The 24,914-nt window shown below is 48.2% G+C and overlaps 2 protein-coding genes across 2 annotated transcripts; both read left to right on the forward strand.

Annotated features, from left to right (window-relative positions):
- The first annotated feature begins 759 nt into the window (after positions 1 to 759).
- LOC125519245 (BTB/POZ and MATH domain-containing protein 2-like) lies at positions 760 to 1,866 on the forward strand. Its single transcript, XM_048684110.1, has one exon. The coding sequence runs from the start codon at positions 760 to 762 to the stop codon at positions 1,864 to 1,866; it is 1,107 nt and encodes a 368-aa protein (XP_048540067.1).
- Positions 1,867 to 15,486: 13,620 nt separating this feature from the next.
- Positions 15,487 to 20,588, forward strand: LOC125522667. The gene is made up of 5 exons (XM_048687713.1): positions 15,487 to 16,004; positions 17,458 to 17,547; positions 18,349 to 18,411; positions 18,517 to 18,576; positions 20,089 to 20,588. The coding sequence occupies exons 1-5, from the start codon at positions 15,606 to 15,608 to the stop codon at positions 20,251 to 20,253; spliced, it is 777 nt and encodes a 258-aa protein (XP_048543670.1). The 5' UTR covers positions 15,487 to 15,605; the 3' UTR covers positions 20,254 to 20,588.
- The last annotated feature ends 4,326 nt before the right edge of the window (positions 20,589 to 24,914 follow it).

Genomic DNA, 24,914 nt, shown 5'->3' on the forward strand with positions numbered 1-24,914 from the left:
GATAAAGCCCTAACCACCCAGAGCCAAAGAGTGTTAGGCATCACTTAAGTCTTCTTGTCTGTGTGATCTGAAGACTTATTACACTTGAGGACTGTGAAACCTCCAGCCGGTTAGGTGTCGCGTTCTGAGCATCCAAGAGACATTGTGGATTGCCGGTGAACAAAGTCTGTGAAGGTTTGGGAGTCTACCTTGAAGACTTACCAGAGTGATTGGGCGAGGTCTGTGTGACCTTAGCCCAAGGGGAATACGGTGAGGACTGGATGTCCTGAGCTGCGTGTTCAGGACTGGGTGTCCGGGACTGTGTGTCCTAAGGTTTAAATACCTAGCCGCCCTAACCAGACGTACAGTTGTCACAGCAACTGGAACTGGTCCAACAAATCATTGTCTTCAACGAGTCACTGGTTTCATCCTTCCCTTCCCTTTACTTACTGTTGGTCCTTGTGAAGTCATTGTATGATTGCACTATCTTTTGTCTTCACTAAGTGACTGCGTGTTCTGTTTGTCTTCATAATATCTTCCTACCTGATCATTACTACATTGCTGCTATTAGTCATTGTGCTTTCACTTCATTGAATACTTGACTATGGTTTTCCTAGTGTAGTCTACCTTCCGCTGCATGGTAATAGGTTTATTTCTATCGTTTGTCTTCGAAACGTCCACGTTTTGAAGACTTTCATAAAAATCGCCTATTCACCCCCCCCCCTCTAGTCGATATAATGCACTTTCACTCCCGGTTAGTTTTTGCACTCACGAACCATCATGGCCACTCCCCAGAACACACAGGTGCTGACGGCATCAGTCTGCGTCCCAGAGACTGTGCATGGTACACACTCGTTCAAAATCGACAAGTATGGCCTTTATCGGGGCTTGGGCGTCGGCAACTGCATCCAGTCCGCTAACTTCACCGTTGGCGGCCATGAATGGTGCATCCGCTTGTACCCCGACGGCTACAACGAGGCTAACAAAGACTATGTGTCTGTTTTTCTCGAGCTCAAGACCAAGAACATTGAGGTGAGGGCGATGTACAATCTGATGCTGGTCAATCAAGCCATACAGCCGCCGGTGTTGCCTTCCAACTTCGCAAACTTCAGCGACAGGCCTCCTGTGGTGTTCGACACTCGCAATGACAAACTCGAGGCATGGGGTTTTGTTGCATTCAAGAAGAAGTGCGAGATCGAAGGCTCATCATACATTTTGGACGACTCAATCACCGTCGCATGCAACCTTACTATTATCACATTAAAGGATGCCAAGGAGGTGGATGCTGGGTTGATCGGTGACAACCAAGTGCCACCATCCGAATTGGTTGCTAACCTTAGTAAATTGTTGGGTTGTACAAAGGGAGCTGACGTGTGTTTCAAGGTCCAAAATGAGGTATTCCATGCTCACGAGATTATCCTGGCGATGCGGTCGCCGGTCTTCTGGGCGGAGTTCTACGGGCCGATGAGGTTCAAGCATGGGAACGTCAAAAACATTGAAGATATGCAACCCGGTGTCTTTATAGGACTGCTCCACTTCATCTACACAGACTCGCTGCCTCCGATGAAGGACCTCAATGCTGGTGGGTACGAAGAAATGCTTAGGCATTTACTCGTGGCTGCAGATAAGTATGCTATGAAAAGGATGAAGTCAATATGCGAGGGAAAACTTTGCCAGAGGTTTGATCAAGAGACTGTGGCGACAACATTAGCTCTGGCCGTCCATTACAATTGCAGCATGCTCAAAGATGCTTGCATTAAATTTATCAACTCCTTGAGTAATGTGGATGGTGTGGTTGCGAGTAAAGGGTATCAACACCTGAAAAGAGCATGCCCTACTATATTTGTCGATATGTGGGAGATGGCAACCAAGGCTCGAAAAGTTTAGATGTTCACTCTAGATAAATTCTTTGAGTAGTTACTTCACTTGATGCCATAGCAACCTGAGATCATTATTTTGTCTATTTGTTTTGGAAAATTGGAAGTTCTGCTGGAATTTAGTCTATTTTGGGCAGCCCAATAACTATTTCAGAAATTCCTAATAAATCCTAGAGGCCCACTCAGCCCATTTGTGCAAGGCAAGGGATACTACTAAAGTTTAGTCCCACATTGCTAGTTTAGTGGGAGTTGGACCTCCTCATAAGGGAGGTTCTTTCCCCACTTGTACGAGCATGAGAATAAGAGGGATATCCACGCGCGCTCCTCCTCCGCCGCCCGCCTTGCCACGCCTCGCCTCGTCACGACGCGACGCGCCGCGCCGCGCCGCGGGTTGCGGGAATGAGCCGAGCCGATATCTAAATTTTTGCCATGCACTACGGGTATACGAAAGGTCACACGGAAGCTGAAAAGATTTTTGCGAAAGTGGAGTTTGAATGCAAATTCGGCTGCTGGCTGTTCGCTTCGCCTCCGTCTCGCTCCTCCCAGAGAGACGCACCAGAACTTCTCCTTCCTCTTGCCACCGGTTCCATTCCCTGAGCTACCGCTGTCTTCCTCATCCCGGCTTGCGGCGTGCACCGCGAGTCGGGACAGCAGGCCTCCGAAACCGCACCTCTTTGAGTCCTGTACGGGAGAAGGGTGATAAGGTTTTTGGGGAGCGCTCCGCGCGACTACTAACTTCTTCATCACGGACTCCGACGACTACTTCCCCGGCGACGACTTCTTCCCCAACATCGACGACCTCATCGACGACATGGCTGGAGAGGACGTCGACCCCAAGTCCAGTGCTTTTGTTGCTGCTGTCCGTACATATTTATGCTCTTTCTGTTAGACGTCCTGCCACAGTTCTTTGCTCTAGTTTCTGCCCTACATGTGTTAGGTTCTACTTCATATATGCAACTTGCTATACTGTCTGATCTAGATGTGTTTAGTTACAATTCATATGTGAAGTTGCTATTTACCTTCTCCTTGTCAAATCGCATGACTTGCTTTATCACTGTTATATTAGTCATGCTTTATCTAGTATTTCTGTTAATAAAATCATTTGGTAAATTGCTCATATTTCCAACAATCCAAAAACCTTATTATAGGCAATTTACACCAAGTGGTTTTGCTGCTTCCATGAGACCTCCTATGTTTGAGGGTATCCACTATAAGAGGTGGCGCGTGAGAGCAGTCTTATGGTTTCAAACCATGAGTTGCTATGACGCCACTCTCGGCAAACCTGAAGGAGAGCTTGATGCTCAACAGGCACAAGCTTTTCAGAAAATGGATACTCTGTTTAAGGCTGCTCTCTTGAGTGTTCTTGGTGAGAACATAGTTGATGCTTATGCGTCAATTGATAATGGAAAAGATATGTGGGATGCACTCAAGGCCAAGTTTGGGGTCTCGGATGCTGGCACTGAGCTGTACATCATGGAGCAATTCTATGATTACAGGATGACTGAAGAGCGCTCCGTGGTTGAGCAAGCTCATGAGATACAATCATTTGCTAGAGAACTTAAGCACTTCAGTTGTATGCTACCGGACAAGTTTGTTGCCGGAGGTATCATCACTAAGCTTCCTCCTTCATGGAGGAACTTTGCTACCTTGCTGAAGCATAAGAGGCAAGAGTTTTCTGTCCCGGATCTCATTGGCACTCTTGATGTGGAAGAAAAGGCGAGAGCAAAGGACACACGTGCTCGAGGTATTGAGGGAGGATCTAGTGCCAATGTGTTACAGAAGCAGAACTTCCAGCCCCATAAGTTCAAGAACAAGGGCAAGTTTGATGGTAAAGCAAAGTTTGATGGGAAGAATAAGGCTGTGCAACACACGAACTTCAAGAAGAAGAATGGCAAGAAGAAAGGTGCTTGTCATGTGTGTGGGGATCCTGATCATTGGGCTCCTAGTTGTCCTAATCGCTTTGACAAGCGTCATCCTGGGAAAGGCGGCAAGACCGCTAATGTTGTCATTGGAGACACTGACATGAAGGATGTTGGGTATGGTATATTTCCCACTATTCTTTCAGTATGTCATTCTCCTGACTGGTTGATTGACACGGGTGCTAATGTGCATGTATGCGGTGATATTTCCATGTTTTCGTCTTATCAGACCGCAGGGACTTCAACCGTGCTGATGGGCAACGGTTCAAGTGCTTCTGTTCGTGGTGTTGGCACGGTCTATCTGAAGTTTACTTTGGGGAAGATCGTGCGGCTGAAGAACGTGCATTATGTCCCCTCCGTCAATAAAAATCTTGTTAGCGGATCTCTTCTGTGTAGAGATGGCTACAAGCTTGTCTTTGATTCGAATAAATTTGTAATATCCAAGTATGGAACCTTTGTTGGTAAAGGCTATGAGTCAGGAGGCTTGCTTCGTTTATCCTTATCAGACGTTTGCAGTAAAGTTGTTAATCATATTTGCAACAATAGTGAATCCAATGTGTGGCATTCACGTCTTTGTCATGTTAACTTTGGTTGCATGTCGTGACTAGCGAAGTTGAACTTAATCCCTAGTTTCACCACCGTCAAGGGATCTAAGTGTCAAGTGTGTGTGCAAGCTAAGCAACCTCGTAAGTCTCATACGACTGCAGAAATAAGAAATCTTGCACCACTAGAGCTCATACATTCAGATCTATGTGAAATGAATGGTGTGTTGACAAAAGGTGGAAAGAAATATTTCATGACGTTAATTGATGACTCCACTAGATACTGCCGTGTGTATCTTATGAAGTCTAAGGATGAGGCTTTGAACTTTTTCAAGATCTATAAAGCCAAAGTGGAAAACCAACTTGATCGAAAAATCAAGAGGCTTAGGTCCGACCGTGGTGGAGAGTATTTTTCCAATGAATTTGATGTTTTTTGTGCGGAACATGGTATAATCCATGAGAGGACGCCTCCCTATTCACCTCAGTCAAATGGGGTGGCCGAAAGAAAGAACCGTACTCTAACAGATTTGGTTAACGCCATGTTAGACACTTCGGGTCTCTCCAAGGCATGGTGGGGGGAGGCGATATTGACTGCATGTCATGTCCTAAACCGAGTTCCCACAAAGAACAAAGAGATAACTCCATTCGAGGAATGGGAGAAGAAAAGGTTAAAACTCTCTTATCTGCGAACATGGGGTTGTTTGGCAAAAGTCAACGTTCCAATTCCAAAGAAGCGGAAACTTGGACCAAAGACTGTGGATTGTGTTTTCCTGGGATATGCTTTTCATAGCATTGGCTATAGATTCTTGGTTGTAAAATCTGAGGTACCTGACATGCATGTCGGTACGATCATGGAGTCGAATGATGCGACTTTCTTTGAAGATATCTTTCCCATGAAGGATATGGCTACCTCATCTAATCAGGAGATGCCTAGTTCATCAAATCAGGAACCAGTTACAATTACCGAACCTACAATTTCAATGGAACACTTTGAAAGTCCTGTGGAGGAGAACAATGAAGTTCCTATTAGGAGCAAGAGACAGAGGACTGCAAAGTCCTTTGGTGATGATTTTCTTGTGTACCTCATAGATGACACTCCCAGTTCTATTTCAGAGGCCTATGCATCTGAAGATGCTGACTACTGGAAGGAAGCGGTTCGTAGCGAGATGGATTCCATCTTGGCAAATGAAACCTGGGAGATAACTGATCGTCCTTATGGGTGCAAACCTATAGGATGCAAATGGGTATTCAAGAAGAAGCTTAGGCCTGATGGTACTATTGAAAAGTGCAAGGCTCGGCTCGTGGCTAAGGGTTATACCCAAAAGGAAGGTGAAGACTTCTTTGATACTTACTCACTTGTGGCTCGACTGACCACTATTCGAGTTCTACTTTCACTAGCTGCCTCGCATGGTCTTCTCGTTCATCAAATGGATGTTAAGACTGCTTTCCTAAATGGAGAGTTGGACGAGGAAATTTATATGGAACAACCAGATGGGTTTGTACTAGATGGTCAGGAAGGGAAAGTATGCAAGTTGCTGAAGTCTTTGTACGGACTTAAGCAAGCACCCAAACAGTGGCATGAGAAGTTTGAAAGAACTTTAACAGCTGCAGGCTTTGTTGTGAACGAAGCTGACAAATGTGTGTACTATCGCCATGGTGGGGGCGAGGGAGTTATCCTGTGCTTGTATGTTGATGACATACTGATTTTCGGAACCAATATGAATGTTATTAAGGAGGTCAAGGATTTCCTATCTCGTTGTTTTGAGATGAAGGATTTAGGAGTGGCTGATGTCATTCTGAACATCAAGTTGTTGAGAGACGATGATGGTGGGATTACATTGCTTCAATCTTACTATGTGGAAAAGATCTTGAGTCGCTTTGGCTATAGTGACTGCAAGCCCTCTCCAACACCATATGATGCTAGTGTGTTGCTTTGAAAGAATCGAAGAATTGCTAGAGACCAATTGAAGTATTCTCAGATTATTGGCTCGCTTATGTACTTAGCCAGTGCTACAAGACCTGACATCTCTTTTGCTATTAGCAAACTGAGTCGGTTTGTTTCAAAACCAGGAGATGTGCATTGGAAAGCTCTAGAAAGAGTTTTGCGTTATTTGAAAGGCAGTGCAAATTATGGAATTCACTACACCGGGCATCCAAAGGTGCTTGAAGGGTATAGTGACTCAAACTGGATCTCAGATGCTGATGAGATAAAGGCCACGAGTGGTTATGTATTCACTCATGGAGGTGGCGCTGTTTCTTGGAAGTCTTGCAAGCAGACCATCTTAACGAGGTCAACAATGGAAGCAGAACTCACAGCACTAGATACAGCTACGGTTGAAGCAGATTGGCTTCGCCGGCTCTTGAATGACTTGCCGGTTGTTGAGAAACCTGTACTGGGTGTCCTTATGAACTGCGACAATCAAACCGTGATCACGAAAGTGAGCAGTTCAAAGGATAACATGAAGTCATCAAGACACGTTCAGAGAAGGTTAAAGTCTGTCGGGAAAATGAAAAACTCCGGAGTTATTGCGTTGGATTATATCCAAACGTCTAAAAATCTGGCAGATCCTTTTACCAAGGGTCTATCACGTAATGTGATAGATAATGCATGGAGGGAGATGGGTATGAGCCCACAATATGAGTTGTTCACAGTGGTAACCTATTCTTGTGATCGGAGATCCCGTGAATTAGATGTGGAATACAAGCTGTTGGTCAACTGAGAGGAGAGTATCCTTACTATTCACAATACCACTCCATGAAGATGCAATACTCTCCTAATCTGCATGGCAGGTTGATGTATATCTTAATGTATTCTAAGTGGCTTATTTAAGCAGAGATGTTATCCTGCAGAACATCTTTTGAAGAACACACCTATATGAGTCTGATTGTCAAATGTCGCAATCTATGAGAGTAGGGTTCTCTCTAGTAAACTCATGAAAGGTCACGGAGTATGACGCATAAGCTCCACCCGCGGGGAAGATCCACGGTAGCCACGTACCGGTCAAGGCTTTATGTGAAGCTAGATTTGCAGAAAACTTGCAGTTCAAGGCCCAGTCCACTGTTCAAGTTGCTTACTAGTGTAGCATAGAGTTTTAGGTGGAAGTTCAACTTAACAGTCTCCACTGCAGTACCGGTATATAAAACATTGTTTTGGAACCAAAGGCAAATTTCTGTGTGCCTCTGGGATCTGGTGGGGGATTGCTGGAATTTAGTCTATTTTGGGCAGCCCAATAACTATTTCAGAAATTCCTAATAAATCCTAGAGGCCCACTCAGCCCATTTGTGCAAGGCAAGGGATACTACTAAAGTTTAGTCTCATATTGCTAGTTTAGTGGGAGTTGGACCTCCTTATAAGGGAGGTTCTTTCTCCGCTTGTACGAGCATAAGAATAAGAGGGATATCCACGCGCGCTCCTCCTCCGCCGCCCGCCTCGCCACGCCACGCCTCGCCTCGCCTCGTCACGATGCGACGCGCCGCGCCGCGGGTTGCGGGAATGAGCCGAGCCGATATCTAAATTTTTTCCACGCACTACGGGTATACGAAAGGTCACACGGAAGCTGAAAAGATTTTTACGAAAGTGGAGTTTGAATGCGAACGGTGCAGCTCTTCGGCTGCTGGCTGTTCGCTTCGCCTCCGTCTCTTCGTTTCGCCTCCCGTCGCTGCCCTCTCGCCGCCTTCTCTTGCGCCTATAAAAGGGAGGTCGCTCCTCCCAGAGAGACGCACCAGAACTTCTCCTTCCTCTCGCCACCGGTTCCATTCCCTGAGCTACCGCTGTCTTCCTCATCCCGGCTTGCAGCGTGCACCGCAAGTCGGAAGAGTAGGCCTCCGAAACCGCACCTCTTTGAGTCCTGTACGGGAGAAGGGTGATAAGGTTTTTGGGGAGCGCTCCGCGCGACTACTAACTTCTTCATCACGGACTCCGACGACTACTTCCCCGACGTCGACGACCTCATCGACGACATGGCTGGAGAGGACGTCGACCCCAAGTCCAGTGCTTCTGCTGCTACTGTCCCATACGTATTTATACTCTTTCTGTTAGACGTCCTGCCACAGTTCTTTACTCTAGTTTCTGCCCTACATGTGTTAGGTTCTACTTCATATATGCAACTTGCTATACTGTCTGATCTAGATGTGTTTAGTTACAGTTCATATGTGAAGTTGCTATTTACCTTCTCCTTGTCAAATTGCATGACTTGCTTTATCACTGTTATATTAGTCATGCTTTATCTAGTATTTCTGTTAATAAAATCATTTGGTAAATTGCTCATATTTCCAACAAGTTCTACATATGCTATACCAACAGTATCCAATAAGATGTTTTTGTTTATTGATGACTATCACATTTACTAGTGCTCATTTCATTTCTCAAAGTAGTGAGTCTTGGCTACCAAGACCACATCTATTGTGGATTGCGGTGCATCACTAGAAAACAAAAATTGCAAGAAAATCCTTGGTCAGTCTCAAAATTGTATATTGTAAAGTAAAATACACCACAAATCCTAAAACAGTTCGAGGGGTGTCAAATAAGTGCTAATATAATGAAAATGCACATTTGGGCCCTAAAAGTTTGCTAAGTGTGCCACCCGCGGTCCTATTTGTACTACATCAACTTTGACTTGCACAGGTCATAGGTTGATCACCCCCTCCCCCCAAAAAAAAAGGTCATATGTTCTAATTTTTACCCTCCAAACGTACGCGGATGTTGTCTAGCCATCAACCTGACCAAGCCATCCATCCCATTCCCCTTAGTCTCTCGCAAGATCCAATCATTGCCATCCCGCATCTGCGTTGCCACTAATCGTGCTCTTCCATAACCACCTTCATCTTGCTCTTCTACTTGGTTCGTCGCTGCTAGTGCCAGCTCCACCACGTGTGGCAGTGAACCACGGCGCAGAAGGGGTCGGGGCCTCTCTCTTGATGGTCCGCCTACCGATGCGAGGATGTTGGGCGCCGGCACTGGACCAGATGAAGATGGGTCCTACCACCGCGGCCTTGCCGTGGCAAATATATTCGTTTTGACTATCAAAATTACTTTTTATGACAATGGCAACTCTATTTATTTGACAATGGAAATTTTCTTTTTTCATGGTGTATTGTTTTCGTTATCTCATCATGGCAAATTTACATCTTAGACTATCGGCCATTCTATTTTTGGACCATGGCAAAAGTTATTTTAGCTTTTGCCATGTCACTCAATATAGTTTTGACCATATTAGTAATACAATTCTTGCCATGCACAAAAACATTTTATATAAGGCAAAGTTGTTAAAACATTTGCCATGGCAAATTCACTTTATGGCCATTGTCAAATTTCTTTTTTTAGACAATGTCAAACTTGACCATGGCAAATTTATTGTTTGGACCATGGAAAAATTATTGTTTGGACCATGGCAAATTCATTGCTTGGACCATGCAAATTTGTTTTGTTTTGGCAATGGCAAATTTCTTTCTAAACACCCAAAAAAAACTTTTATCTTATACAATATCATATATTTTTATTTGGATTTTTTGTAACATGGCAAATTTGTTTGTCAAAGCATGTTAAATTATGTTTTGTTTACCATGGCAAATTACTTGTACATCGCATAGCAGATGTCTTTTTTATGAGACTTTTTCACAATTGTTCTTCTTCAAAAAGAAAATTGCCATCATCTTAGTTGAAACAATGGCCACTTCTAGGTTAAAACATAATGTTTTTTGTTTTATATTTTTTCCATGCATGACAATTGTAACATTTTTATATATGGCATTTCACATACAACAATGACAGATACTTTTTGTGTGCATAGTTGCTTGATCCATTTGAACATGATAGCTGCTTTGTTAAATTATGTTTTGTTTCAAGAAATGTTTCGTTCGATCTGGACATATTAGATATCCTTCTGAATAGTAATGGACTCCTGCGGCATGGTAGCTCCAATGAGTGCGCCACCACCGCTGATGCATACGCTTTTGTAGTATATCGCTCTGCACAGCCCAGGAGAGTTGGCAAGACGAGAGTGGTGAGAATGAATCTTTTGTTCCTCCCCTAACCCCATAGGGTAAACTCTCCCTTTCAGACCTTGTCAGGGAACCCGTCGATTCACCTCCCCTCTGCCTTCCGCTCTGGTGGCCGGGAGGAGAATTCTGATGCCTCCACTCCGGTTAGTAGTTTAAGTCAGGGTTTGTTAGTCTTCGCAGGTGCGGCGCTCGGGGCAGATGGCAGCACTTCTTCTTCGAGTTTGTCTTCCGAGCTCCGTTCCTCCTCGAGCTTTTCCATCAGGACGTAGTCGATGGAGCTCTGGCGTAAATTCCTGCCGTCTCCTTGGGAGGTGAATTTAGGGTTTCTTATCATATGGCGAGATTTCATGTACGGTGTTTCAGATCTATTCAAGGATTTAACATTGACGACTGCGGCTCCAGGGCGCTAGTCATTAGGACACGTACACGAAGACTTCCCAGTTGTTATCGACAAAGTCAAGCCGGCTCCAGTAAAGGAGCGGCGATAGCGGCTGTAGAGGTTTTTGACAGTCTTGGTATCTCAATGTACTTTTTATTATATTTGAGGTGTTTTATACTTTCAGTGAATTTATTAATAGATCTCACTCATTTTTGTAAAAAAAAAAATCGCTCTGATCTCAAGGCAGCAGCCGTCTCCTTCCTCGCTTTCCCCTTTGCAAATCACGATTCAACATCTCGAACGCCCCCGCCGGCGTGAAACGCCCCGCTGCTCGTCACATCCTCACCGGTGAGCTCCTCTACACCAAGCACAACACCCCTGCTCGGCGCGCTGAATCCCGTCGGTAGCAGAGCTCGCGACGCCGTACTTTGCCGAGATGCAGCCAGCAGGTCAATATCGTGTAGCTAGGACACATCCGGCGAAGCCGAGCTGAGGAGGTGGTCATGAACGGAGCGCCGGTGGCTGCCGGGAAGCGAGGAGCCGGGTTGTGAACGGCTGGGAGTAAAAGCTTTGGTGCTCTGGTGCTTCCGCAACGGAGCCAGCTTTCGTAGGCGGTGACTAGCAAGAGTGGATGCCGGAGAAGGAACGGGGATCCAGGACCTTTTTGAGCTTGCGGCGGCCGCGACGACGAGCGAGCGTGGACGTCATAGAAGAAAGGGGATCGGGATTTGGTATGGGAACAGGATTAGCGACTTTTTATTGGGAAAAACATAGAGGATTAATTGGCAGGTTGCATTGAGATTCGTTTTTGGCAGTGCCCTCTCGGGAAGAAGGTCTCACGATCGGGATTTTCCACCGCGGATCCTACTCCAAGCTTCAAGTCCAAGCACACCCCGTGCTGGCTGCTGTTTTGCGTCCTACGCCTCGAGTCTCCTCACCGACTGCCATCACGGTCCCACCTCGGGCTCCCCGGTCATCCCCTCGCCTGCACAGTCTCCGGTCGGCGCCCATCCACGTCGTCGTCGGACCGGGTCGGCGTCAAAGCGAGCACACCCCACACGCTGCGCCGTCCTGCCACTGACACTGGGGCCACCCTCCAGAACCCCACCGGTAAGCGGCGTCGGTCGTCTAGAGTCCAGAGTGACGCGAGGCTGGAGGAGGACGTGGCGGCCCGCGCGGCGCGTCCCGTAGCTAAGCAGTTTTATTGTACACTTTTCCTATTATGCCTTCTCAAAGCAGTGGTTAGCTAAGCTACCAAGGCCATATCGATGTGAGATGTGATGAAACACTAGAAAAATGCATTCTTATAGAAACTTATTCAGAAAAATAATCAATCAGTGCCGAATTTATAATTTTATACTATTAATTCCATTTAAGTCTGTTACAGGACTATATCTTGTTCCACATCATCATTCACTGTAAAAATGATGTTTACTTAATTATAGTTTATTTTTAGTGTCCTTTGTTTATTTGGGGACATTTCATTTTATAAAAAAAAAAGAGACCTTTTGGAAGATTCCATAAAAACTGTCTTCTTGCTTTTGCTTACCATGTCATGTTCTATTATACAATTCCATGTTTTTGTTGCCCCTCTCTTGCTGCGAAAAGGATAGTGTTTCACTGATAGCTGTTGAATAGCTATCACTGAGTTTGTGACTCTTGTGATCCTGTCTGAGGCCTATCTTCAGCTTCCAGTGATGACACCCCATCATACAACACTGAACCTGCATGCTATCGTAGCAGGATGCTTAGGTTCCAACTGTTTAATGGCCGGCAGCCAACTGTTGTTAACAATACTCCTCCGTTCACTAAATATTTGTCTTTTAGAGATTTTAAATAGATTACCACATAACGATGTATATAGATCATCTCTTAGAATTTTAGATTCGCCTCATTTTGCCTCTGTATGTAGTCACTTGTTTGAAATCTCTAGAAAGACAAATATTTAAAAGGAGGGAGTATATGCTATTTTGGTCCATTTCCCGTTTCCTGCAAAGGCCCTCCACTTTTGTGCACGGTTCTTGGTTTTAACCTTGAGATTTTATTACCACCTGAGATCACATTGTCATGATGTATGTAATCTATACCAAAAAAATTATTTCAAAAGATGTATAATGTATTACAACTGTTACGGTGATGGGCGATTTAGGGGCCGTCCATGCTCTATAATCTGACGGTGATAAAATTAGAGTTACCAGGAGTTACGAGAGTGAAATTACATGAAATTACAAAGTAATGGGGGGGACGGTACCAAAATTAGGTGGGATACCCTTTTTATGTTTTATAAAAGGGTGTATCCGTTATTTTTACCACCGTCAAGGCCTTCCGCGTGAGGCCCCTCCTCAGCTGTTAACACGTACGTCATTCCTGATCCAAATCTCAAAGTACCTCCTAATGTTCATAATGTATACAGATGAAACTTCATGTATGACATGTTAATTTGCTCCAATGTTGCCAAATGCTGCCTTTTCATCAAGTTGTTTGTAACGCTTTTATATTAGTTTATGGAGGGAGTACAGAAGAAGCCAGCGGTAAAACTCACAACTAAACAAAACAAAATAAAGTTTCTCAGCTCAGGTAATGAGACCGGCACCTCTTCTTCCCTGTCAGCACGCACGGTCAGAGATCCCGATTTTCGCTTCCTCCCCTATGCACGGTTAATAAATTTATCGGGTTAGCCGTCAGGTACCACCATCGGAGATGGTCTGGGTACCGGAGCCTTCAGGGAGCCACTGTTAGTCCGTCGGCGCATGTCTTGGGCTGGAATGTTGAGGTCGGGGAACACGAATCCGCCAGAATGCTCACCAACTTACTGTGCATTCATTTGATGCCGCTCCTCCTCTTGAGACCGGATCCTCTTCCGCTTGCTCGAGGAGGAAGAATGCTCCAGCCTTGTCTGTAAAATTTGTCACAAGGGACCCCGGATCGACAGCGGCAGAGTGGACTCTTTCTTTCTTTTTACTGAACACAAAACTCTGTTGTGGGTTATTTTACTTTATTTTTTGATATAGCTTACCACTCATGCCAAGTGATGTGGATTTTTTATTGATTTTTTAAATAAAGTTTGTACTCCAAAAGAGAGATGGCTTTCTTTTTTATTTTTGCGAGGGAAGAGAGACCGCCCCCCAGCTGAATCTTAGTGCAGCTCGAGAAAAAATGTTTGTCTGTCACATGACAAGGTGTCATTGTGCCCTTCCCTGGCCTGTCCGCCTCATCCCACCGGAACTCCTCCCATCTCATCCTTAGGGCTCGACTGAAGCATTCAATGTTCTTGACACCCAAACCATCATATTTTTCAGTGAGCAAACTTGCTTTCAGTTTACCAGGCTTTTCCCATCAATATTTGCATCGCCCGCCTCCCAAAGAAAATTTCTTCGCAGCTTGTCCACTTTTTTGATAAGCCATTTGTCTAGTGGAAAGGCAGTGAAGAAATATGTAGTTGTTGCCGTTATCACCGAGTTTGACATAAACCAACCTTCCCATCCTATTAAGATACCTACCTTTTCTCAGAGTCAATTTGCCTACAATTTTGTGGATTGTAGGTTGAACCTAAACTCTTTTTGGCTTTCTGACTCCCGAAGATAGCCCCAAGTACTGGCATGGGAGATTCTCCAGCATAATCCCAAACTCAGCCAATATAGGTTGCATATTCATATTCAAGCAGGAAATGGGGGTAGGCCACCAACTTTGCCATGTTTGTTTTCAACCCAGAAGCACTCCCAAATAGCCGGAGAATGCCGTGCATCGTAGCAATAAGATCCTCCCTCACTGGATTGATGAAGAATGTAGCATCGTCCGCATAAAAGCTAGACCAAAATCAAGCAACCCACCACAAGATACGCCACCAATTAAGTGTATGTGTGTATATATGGCCGTCTATGTCTGTACTGTGTTTATAAAAGATACGCCACCAATGACCATGTCTTGTTCTCCGATGAAAACTTACGGATAAGAAAGAAGATGTTTTACAAACATCGTGAATATGCCGAAGCGTATTACACATGCGTAATCAGACCCAGGTGAGCAGGAGAACACATGGGTTGCTCAGCCTCCCTAGAAGATGATTTACAACATGCATGAGACGGTACTAGTATCCCCTCGAAAAACAAGACGGTACTAGTAGCATAATTACATTTGGTTCGATGTACTCGGTGCGCCATCCCGAAGGACACAAGAGAGCAACGGAAGGCGACGCTCTTTTGGTGCTGGAAATGAGTAAAAAAGAAAGAAATGGAATCAGGCGGCACAGCAGCTTGCACGAGCTATACGGAAGGAACGCATTCTGACTGCCACTGGGCATTTCTTTCCTCTCCCCCCCGATCACCGCCGGCAGCCGCTTTTGTAGATCGCTGTGCGGAAACCAAGAGCGAGGCCTCCACTACCACCTTCTCCTCCAAGCACACCCGTGCCGTGCTGCTGTCTTGCCTCCTACGCCTTGACTTTACCCTGCCCTCCTCACCCACTGACCCCACGGTCCCACCTCGCCGGTCATCCCCTCGCCTGCACAGTGCCCGGTCGGCGCCCATCCACGTCGTCGGCGTCGAAAGAAAGCCAGTTCGGACGCACCATACCGTCCATTTCGCTGACATGCGGGGCCCCACCGGTAAGCGGCGTCGGTCCTCTATAGTCCAGAGTGACGCGGGGTAGGAGGAGGACGTGGCGGCCCGCGCGGCGCGTCCCGTAGGTGCCGCAGCCCGTAGGAGAGAGGAGTGGAGAGGGGTGGGGCCGACGGCCATTCCGCGCTTCTAATTATTATTCGGGCCATTTAAAAGGGACGCCACGGCGTGGCGTTGGTTGGCCTCCGTTCCACTCCACGCACGCCCCCCTCATTTCCAGTCCACCTTCCCACCCATCGCCCTGCCTGCCTGCCTCTTCCCTTCTTCCCTCTGCTGTCCACTCACCGGACGCCATGACGGAGGACGCCGAGGGATGTGTTGCTGTGGCGGTGGCCGAGGCGGCGGGCATCATCTGCTCGCTCCGCGCGGCCGACCTCGCCGGGTGGACGCCGCCCTGGAAGGCCAGCGGGCCGCCGTCGTCCGAAGCCGCGGCGAAGGAGGAGACGGCCTGGCCGGCGGTTGCGCGGGGGAAGCGGACGCGGTCGTCGCGCTCTGGCTCCGCGGCCAACAAGAACAAGGGGCGATGGGCCCGCGGCAGCCCCGCGTCTCCGCTCGACTACAGCGGCGGGTCCGGCTCCGGCGCGTCCACCAGCGGCGGCGAGGACGGCGCCTTCTGCTCGCCCCTGGCCACCGCCCGCGGGCACGCCGTGGTCACACCCACCGCCGCCCCAGCTTCTTCCTCCCTGGCCAAGGTACGTAGGCGAGCGCGCGCGCGTCCCCATCTGCAGTTGCTGCTTTCTTCTTCCCCTCCATTCTTTCTCCTGTCTGTCTCCTTTCTCGTGGTTGGCTGCCTGCCTGCTTTGCGTGCTTTCCGTTCGTTCGTTTGGCACGGACGAAACTACCCCTCCACGGGGTCACCACCGAGAGAGGGAGGGGAAGAGCAACGGCAACGGTGGATGACTTGGCGATGAAACATCGCTTTTCCTCCGCACCTCACCCGCTTTTTGTTCGCCTGACCTTTTCTCACATCTTTTATCTTTTTCCGTTACCTTTTCTCTCGCATGTTTTCTTCCGTCGAACTCCAGACACCCCGCTTCTTGTTCCACAGATCCATCGTCCTCGCATCAAAAGTCCAATTGACGGGCGTCAGCTCTGAATGTCAAACCACCACGCCCCCCTACTTAATTCGCAGTAGAAATACATGTCAATGGCTTCTTATTTTTTTTATCGCCATGGCCATTCCGTTCCATTCTACGGTACTAGTACGTGTCGTGTGCTAGCCTGCAACACTCATGCAGCTCCTTCCGTGGCAATTCACAGCGGTTGGTGCGGTGGCGTGGGGATCCGACTCCTCACCACGAGCTTTCACGCCTTTCCCCAAACCACAGTCCTTCGTGAGGGCAGTGTGGTCATTTATCCTTGCGTGCGTTTGGATTTTTCTCCTCGCGCCGCGGTGGCAGGCAGTTGGGACTTGGGACTCTCGGCGTCAAACCGGCGCGTCGGCGTTTGGTGGTCGGAGGGCTCCACGTGGCCCCCGCCGATTGGCTAGGCCGTGTGCCCGCGTCGCGCGCTGCCTACGGCGTGTCGCGGACATGCATGGCCGTGCCGCCGGACACGGAGGCGGGGGCGACGGTGCTAGATACGGCCTGTCACGGCCACTTGCCTCCCGCCACGTGTACCGCCAGCGCCAGCAGCCCCCACGACGCCTTTCGGTTGGTGACGCACGCGGTACACTTAACGCTTTCCCAAACCGTACCTGCATGGCCTCGCACAGGCCCCACACGTCATTGTCCCCGTCGAAGAGAAACCATTTTTCTATCTATATATTTATTCACTTATTTAAAAACTCCAAGTGTGTAGATAGGGTGACAGATGAGCACTGCCGATGGACCGATTCAAAAACTCAAAACCGTAATGCGTTTCACGTGATTTGGCGAGTAGAAATGTGTGCATGCATGCACGAGCGGGGCTGGTGCATTGTTGGTGGGGAGTTAGTTTGGCCGGCTGGCTCATCCATCTCATCATTCCTTGCATGCCTTCACCCAGTTTCCTTTCTTTTTGATTGATAATAAAGAACGTGTGTCCTCTGCTGTTGCTTTCTTTGCGCTGGTCGTTGGTTGGTTCCACTCTCGCTTTCTTCTTTATACCAGCACCAGCAGCATATCCTAGCTAACAACTGATCTTGTAATTGCTCTTGTGCTGCAGGTTGGCTCTGCGGGAGGAGCACGGCGCCCATTGATCCTGCCGGTGCCGCCGCTGCCCCGCATCGCCGGCCAGAGGTCGCGGAAGAAGATGGTAAGTTCGACACTCGCTCTCTAGTCTCTATCATACATTGAAAGCAAGTTTGGCTGGTCGTAGTATAGTAGTACAAAGGCATGTTTAGATAGCTAGGCAGGCATTTTTCAGCATTTGGTTCATAGGATAAAAATGTTGTAGGAATAGGAAAATCATAGAAAGTGAGATGACATACATCTCAGTTTCTATAGAGAAAGAGATGTCATTTGATGCATAGGATAGGAATTTTTCCATTGAGTCTTAGCTAATGTTTTTTTCCTTTAAAATGTGAAGGATTGATTCCTATCCTATATAGGAATAGGAATCCATTCCTACAAACCAAAGGGTCTCAAAAAAATTTTCCTGTGTAAATTATATCCTATAGAAATCCTATGACCTACAAACCAGAGGAGGCCTTATTGGGCCTATACCGCGTCAGCAGTTGGGCACAGTCCACGCAGACGGAGTCGGTCGTAGGAGAAGCGAGGCTGTTCAAATGGCTGGCATTCTTAATTGTTTTTAGTAGCTTGGCCTGGTGGAATAAAGCGTGTGGTGCAACCACTTGCTGCCATTGGAATCGAAGAGAGGGAGAGGCAGGCGGGCAAAAGCGCTTGTGGTATCCAAAGGACCAGAAAGGCAACAAAGCTGCCTGCCCAAAAATATCCTCGCCTCATCAACGCCGGATGGTCGGTCCGGTCCTGTCCCAACTCATGACCGATTGCATCAGATTGCCCATAAAGAAATGGTGAAGGAGAAACATAGATTAGCATATGTTTTTTGGCTTGCTTGATCTAGGCTGAACTTGTGGTTTGGTTTTTGCAGAGGCTCCCGGAGGTCAAGCAGATGGTGCTGTCCCTGTCGGCAGAGAATGTCGGCCTTCGCCAGGTAATTAACCCCCCCTTTTTTTTGAATTTCCCCTTCTACAAATTCTGTCGGCAATTTCACACAAATTTGCATCTAAATTCTTATTATTTGCTTTCTTTTGAACAGGAGATGGAGTCGCTGCAGAGGGCCTGCATGGCGCTGTCAAAGGAGAACGGCAGGCTAGAGGTGAGTAGCATGCACGCGCACCACGATACCAATCTTAACTTCTCCGTAGCATTAGCATAGATAGATGCCTCCAGGTTGGGCGGGACCCGAGAGTGCGCAATCATAAGCACAAAGAAAGAGAGAAAAATCGGTTCGGGGCCTCCATTTGCGTGGTAGAGCAGCCTTAAAGCGCAAGTGAATGAATCGATGGCAAAAGAAGAAGAAATTATGGACCGTCCCGAGCCTCCCAGCGGGGCACAACTGGGTGGGTCCTGGCTTAATCTATTTGTGCCGTGGTTCCTACTAGTAGTACGATTTTTTGGGTTTGGTCGAGGAGTGTGGCTTTGATTTCATGGTCGCATTCCTCTCAACCACCCTTCTTGTTGTTCTTCTTCCTTGGGGAAGAAAATTGAGTGCGGCCCGTGCCGTCCGGATAAGCTTTAGGCAGGCAGGTTTAGACGTGGGTTTCTGTCGTCGTCTTCGTCTTGAGGTGGCGTCGCTGTCCATGGGCCCGGCGGGGTAAGAATGATGTGCCTACGGCCCTACGTAGTACAGCGAGTTGAAAGACCTGATCGGTCCCATTAGCCAGAATTCCTGCTCCGTTATAAGACATTTTTAGGCTGGACTGGATGGAACGAGACTTGCCTGCTCTCGGCGTGTGCCCATCCGTGCTCCCGCATACATGGCTTAATTTGATTGGAAAAAATAAGGTCCGGCCCCATCCCCTTGAAATCAGGGAAAGATGATTAGATTAGAAAGAAAAAAAAAGACAACCGTAGAATGAAGTGAGAGCACGATAAAAGCATGAGAAGGGAGCAGGCAAGCCGAATCCTGGACCTAAATGGATCTGCGCGCACCTACCCGGCCGGGCACGACGATCCCGTGCCCTTCTTTAATGCCTGCAGCAGCGCTGCCGCCATTACTATAGTCGAAGATGCATGGTGTACGTACCACCATCCTCGTCTCAGCCACGGCTGCCTGCCACCCAGGTCTCATCTGGCCGGTACGGCTGGCCTCTAGTGTGTGGCCGTGTGGTCTGTACAGTGTCACCACACACGTAGGTGAACAAGTTGCACTGTGGTGGCAATATATTTTGGCCGGCCCAACCCACTGAAATGGTCCCTGCTTGTGTTTGCTTTGTCCCTGCTCTCCTCTTGTCTATCATTCCACGGTCAGGGGGTTTGCTTTTTCCAGCCAGCGCTGTGATGGCCAACATGTTCGACCTGCTAATATAACTAGTGATTCGTACATTACGCGCTTCATCACAGTGGTCCTTATTGATCCGGGTTCGATTTGCTACCTGAATTTCAACTGCTGGTTGTGTGTGTTGCTTAGCTTGTACTCCCCCTTTCCTAAATATTTGTCTTTCTAGGCATTTTAAATGACTACTACATACGGATGTATGTAGACATATTTTAAAGTGTAGATTCACTTATTTTGCTCCGTATATAGTCACTTGTTGAAATGTCTAGAAAGATAAGTATTTAAGAATGAAGGGAGTACTACGTACTAACTTTTCCTTCTGACCTGCAGACAAGGCTTGAGCATTCGTCCTCGGGCAAGCGGAAGGGGATCGGCTCCCAACAGGAGGAGCGGCGACAAATGAAGCCGCAGCAAGCCGGTGGCGGCTTCGCGCTCCCGGACCTCAACTTTTCGGCGCAGGATGTCGTCGCCGACGCACCGGCGGCGGCTCCGTGACGGCTCCGGACCGGAACCAGGCCGTCTCCGGTGGCGGCGCCTGACGGCTAACCTGACAAGTTTATTAACCGTGTATAGGGGAGGAAAGCGGTCGATCTCTTACCGTGCGTGGCGTGCTGCCAGGGAAGAAGAGGAGTGAAGTCTGACCGGTCTCATTACCTTAGCTGATAAACATTTTTCTTTTGTCTAGTTCGAGGTTTCACCGCCCGCTTCTTCTTGTGTACCAAACTACCAATGTAGCTCAAGTTTCAGGCGTGCTACTTGGTTCCTGTAAACAAACAAACAAACAAACAAACACAGTACGTTAGGTGAGCTGTTGATGCTCTCTTGTTGAATCTGCCCAGCGGCGCTTAAGTGCCAGTGACACACATGAAGTTCCACTTGAGTCCGTTAAATCTTCTCGGAGAAGACTTGTGTAGAATACATAAACGTGACAATGTGATCTTCGAGTGGTAAGTAAAACTCAAGGTTACAAATCCCTGCATATACGGAAACTTTAATCAAGTACAAGCTCAAACCCTGCACAAATGTGGAGCATTTTCGGACCTGGATCTTGACCCCAGGGGTGTCAATCTTCTCGTGTAACTATAAAGCGCTGCACACTTTCAGACTTTATGAACTTTGACCAGGTTCGTAGAGAAAAATATGTATATATACAATACCAAAAATATAAATATGAAACTACATCGTATGATGAATCTAATGATATATGTTTGGCATCCTAGATGTAAACATTTTCTCCTTAAGCTTGGTCAAAGTTTGTGAGGTTTGATTTAAAAAAAAATACGCTACATTATGAAACGGACGGACTATATTATTCAACAGAGTCTGACAAAACAAATACATGAAATCACCCCAGAGCCACCTTCCTCGCTATTGATGCCGCTACACCCGTTAGTCTGATGATGTGCCTTGATCTCGTACCAATGCGCACCATCTAATCCGGTGGCTTTACCATGCTGCCCCACAGCAAACCAAGAGCATCGACCGGTCTATCAGACCATCAGCGCGCACTGCATGCACACGCTCCGGAATCCACCGTTGTCATATTTCACCGTCCGAACTTCAGGAGAGATCATCACATTGACCTTGCCAGGCCTAACTGTCGTCGATGCCAGACAACACCAACACCTTGCATGCGTTTATCAACACATGTCCAACGTTGAGACCCGCCGACGAGGTAGAAGCCACACCGCACCACCTCTTGGCCCCTCCTGCAAGCACCTGCTCCATAACAATACCCCTGGAAGGAGAATGACACCGAAGGTTCCATCATTTTCTGATTAGGGAGACCCAGATCTAGGGTTTCTCCTAGAGCAGCCCGAGCGAGGTGATGCCGGCAGGTGCCACCGGATAGCATATCTGGGCCACATCGCCGCCGCCGCCACCAACACCCAACACACCCACCACCTGAGGCCAGACGTACCACCCGCCACCAGACGAAGCCGTCAGGAGCGGGTCATGTTTAGCCTCTCGACCCTACGCACTGGCCCGTCAACTCTGGCCCGCACCGTCTGCACGCGCGTGTTGGGAAACATAGTAGAAAACAGGAAAATCACCCTACAATCAATATCCCACATCACTATGAAGATGCATATAGAGCTTAGCTCGGATCGTTAGCAACTTCGAGTTGCAGCGGAAGAAGTGCTGGTGTAGATCATTGATGAAATCCCACATACTGTTCACAGACGATCCATCGGACCGAAGACCGAAAGCACAACCTCTCTACGGATTGCACACGTACGGGACTCACGATGCAATAGCGCTTTGACGTCCAGAGCTTGACGTCGCCGGAGAACTAGAGGAGGGAGGAAGAGAACCACAAACGGCTTTTCTGTTATGAGGACTAGAGAGAAATGAATCTAGATCGAAGAACTAGATGAACTACAAAGAAGGGGCCACCCGGAACAAAAGGGACTTGTGTATCTAGGGGCACGCCCCCTTTGAGTATATATATAGGTAGAGGGAGAGGGGGAGGCCGACTTGGAGAGGAGCTCCCCCTTGCACCAACCTACGGGAGGAGTCCTCCAACTCCCGTCTCCTCACCCCCCCCCCCCCCCCCCCCCCCCCCCCCCCCCCCCCCCTAGCTTGTCCCAACAAGCCCTAGTGGAGGGGGCGCCTGACCTACCGTGTGATCAGCAAGACAGAGTTCTCTTTGCGGCGGCTACGTCGGTGACAATTGGCAATGGGGAGATTGGTTGCTTCGTGGAGTCCACCTAGCTCCACGCCTCCCAATGTGGCTTATTGCACCGGCGAGGTATGATCACTCCAGGGGAAGGGAAGATCAGTTAAGGACGCATTGCTAAACAACAAGTGGCTTGGGGATATTAGATACAACAACCTGACTAACGTGATGCTGGTGGATTTTCCAGCGGCTGTGGGCCTTGCTTAGATCATCCGTCCTGCCCTTACGGCTCGAGGTGCCAGATAAGATCCTTTGGAAGCTCTCCAGCCCGGGCTCCTATAGCGCGGCCTCTGCATACCGGATGCAGTTTCTGGGAAGAACACGGTCAAGTTTTCAAACTTCGTTCTGGAAGGCCTGGGCGCCTCCTCGCTGGAAATTCTTCATTTGGCTTGCACTGCAAGACAGGATCTGATGTGGTTGGGAGAATGGATATTTCTGTCTGTTGTGTATGCGCGTCCGTTGTGTATGTGCAACCTCGAGTCCATCGGTGCACCTTGTCTAATATTGCACCGTCGCGTTGGAAGTGGAGGCGCTAAACAAAATCGATACATTAAGAATATTTACGTATATTTTTTTAAGCTCCTATCCAAGTGCTTTGCGTTACCCTGCCTTTTTTCATCTTAAAAACTGGTAAACATTTCATCTTCCTCTGTAATCCTCTCGGGCGATTTACCCGTTTTTTTATCGGAGATCGCACCCTCGCGATTACCCTGTAAACTGTGCTCGCAACCTACCTTAAAACGCACAGTCAAAACTAAACGAAAGAAGAAGAAAAAAAAGCTAAGGTAACAAGACCGGTTCCTCTGCCTCCCTGCCAGCAGGCACGATCAGAGAACAGGCCTTCCAGCCCCAGATTCAGCTTCCTCCCCTATACACGGTTAATGAACTTGTCAGGTAAGCCGTCAGGCGCCACCACCGGAGATGGACTGAGTTCCCGAGCCATCAGGGAACCGCCGCTGGTGCATCGGCGACATCCTGCGCCGGAATGTTGAGGTCAGGGAGCTCGAAGCCGCCACCAGCTTGCTGCGGCTTCCTTTGCCGCCGCTCCTCCTCCTCGGACCCGGTCCTCTTCCGCTTGCTTGAGGAGGATGAATGCTCCAGCCTTGTCTGTAACATTGTTCAGAAGGAAAATGTGAGTGCAAGCTTCACGCAAAGACATCGTTTCAAAAACTTTCAGTTCGTCTAGCGAACCAACACCCGGATCAACAGCGACAGACCGGGCTCGGAAACCTAGAGGGAAATTCAGAAGAAAAAAACAGTCCGGATGGACAGCGTTTTATTCATTCAACGGCACTAATTAACTTGGCAAGGGAGAGGCACGGCGTACCCATAAGTGGTTAGTGGTTTACATTAGCAGGGGCCAGGATGTTGGCCATGCTAGACAAGAGGAGAGCCCGGAGAAAGCAAATCAAAAGCAGGGGCCATTTCAGTGGGTTGGGCCGGCCTAAACATATTGCCACCGCAGTGCAACTTGTTCGTCCAGCCATGGGTGTGGTGACACTGTACACGCCACACGGCCACCCACAGCGCCGTGGCTGACGACGAGGATGGTGCGTACGTACACCATGCCCCATGGATTATATAGTAAGTGCGGCGGCTCTGCTGGCCGCAGGGCATTAAAGAAGGGCACGGGATCGTCGTGCCCGGCCAGGCAGGTGCGCGCAGATCCATTTGCTTGCTTGCAGGTTAGCTAGGATCGTCGGTGGCAACCTGGCATTCTTTATCGCAAAGGATTCTGTTCTGGACAGCGTACGTGCGGCCAGTGAACACCAAGCAAGACCTCCACCTACTGCTAAATTACTGTGCATCCATTTTCGCACACAGCACGCCCAAGTAGTACACACACACTCAAGTATCCAACCTACCATTGGGGCAAAGGGGATCAGAGCTTCCAATTCGGAATACAAAATGGCATGCGTTCAGTTCAGAAAGTAACCGATAACGGAGCAGGAATTCCGGCTCATGGCATCGCTGAGGCCTTTAAACTGTCAGCATATTCCAACCCAACCGGACCCATGGACAGCGACGCCACCTCAAGACGAAGACGACGACAGAAACCCACGTCTAAACCTGCCTGCCTAAAGCTTATCCGGACGGCACCGGTCGCACTCAGTTTTCTCCCAAGGACAACAACAACGGTGGTTGAGAGAGATGGTTGCGACCATCAAATCAAACCCAAAATCGTGCTACGAACCACATCACGGAGAGATCAAGGCAGGACCCACCCAGTGGTGTGGTGCCCCGCTGGGAGGCTCAGGACGGTCTTTTTTTCATTGTTATTCTTTTGCCATCGATTCACTCACTCACTTGTGCTTTAAGGCTGCTCTTCCATGCAATGCAAGTGGAGGCGCCCAAGCTATTTATCTTTCTTTCTTCATGCTTATGATTGCCCACTCGGCGGAGTACATATCCCACCCAAGCCAGAAGCATCTATCTATGCTACGCAATGGACACGGCAGGAGAAGTTAAGATTGGT

Source organism: Triticum urartu, chromosome 7 (assembly GCF_003073215.2).
Source record: "Triticum urartu cultivar G1812 chromosome 7, Tu2.1, whole genome shotgun sequence".
Classification (NCBI taxonomy): domain Eukaryota; kingdom Viridiplantae; phylum Streptophyta; class Magnoliopsida; order Poales; family Poaceae; genus Triticum; species Triticum urartu.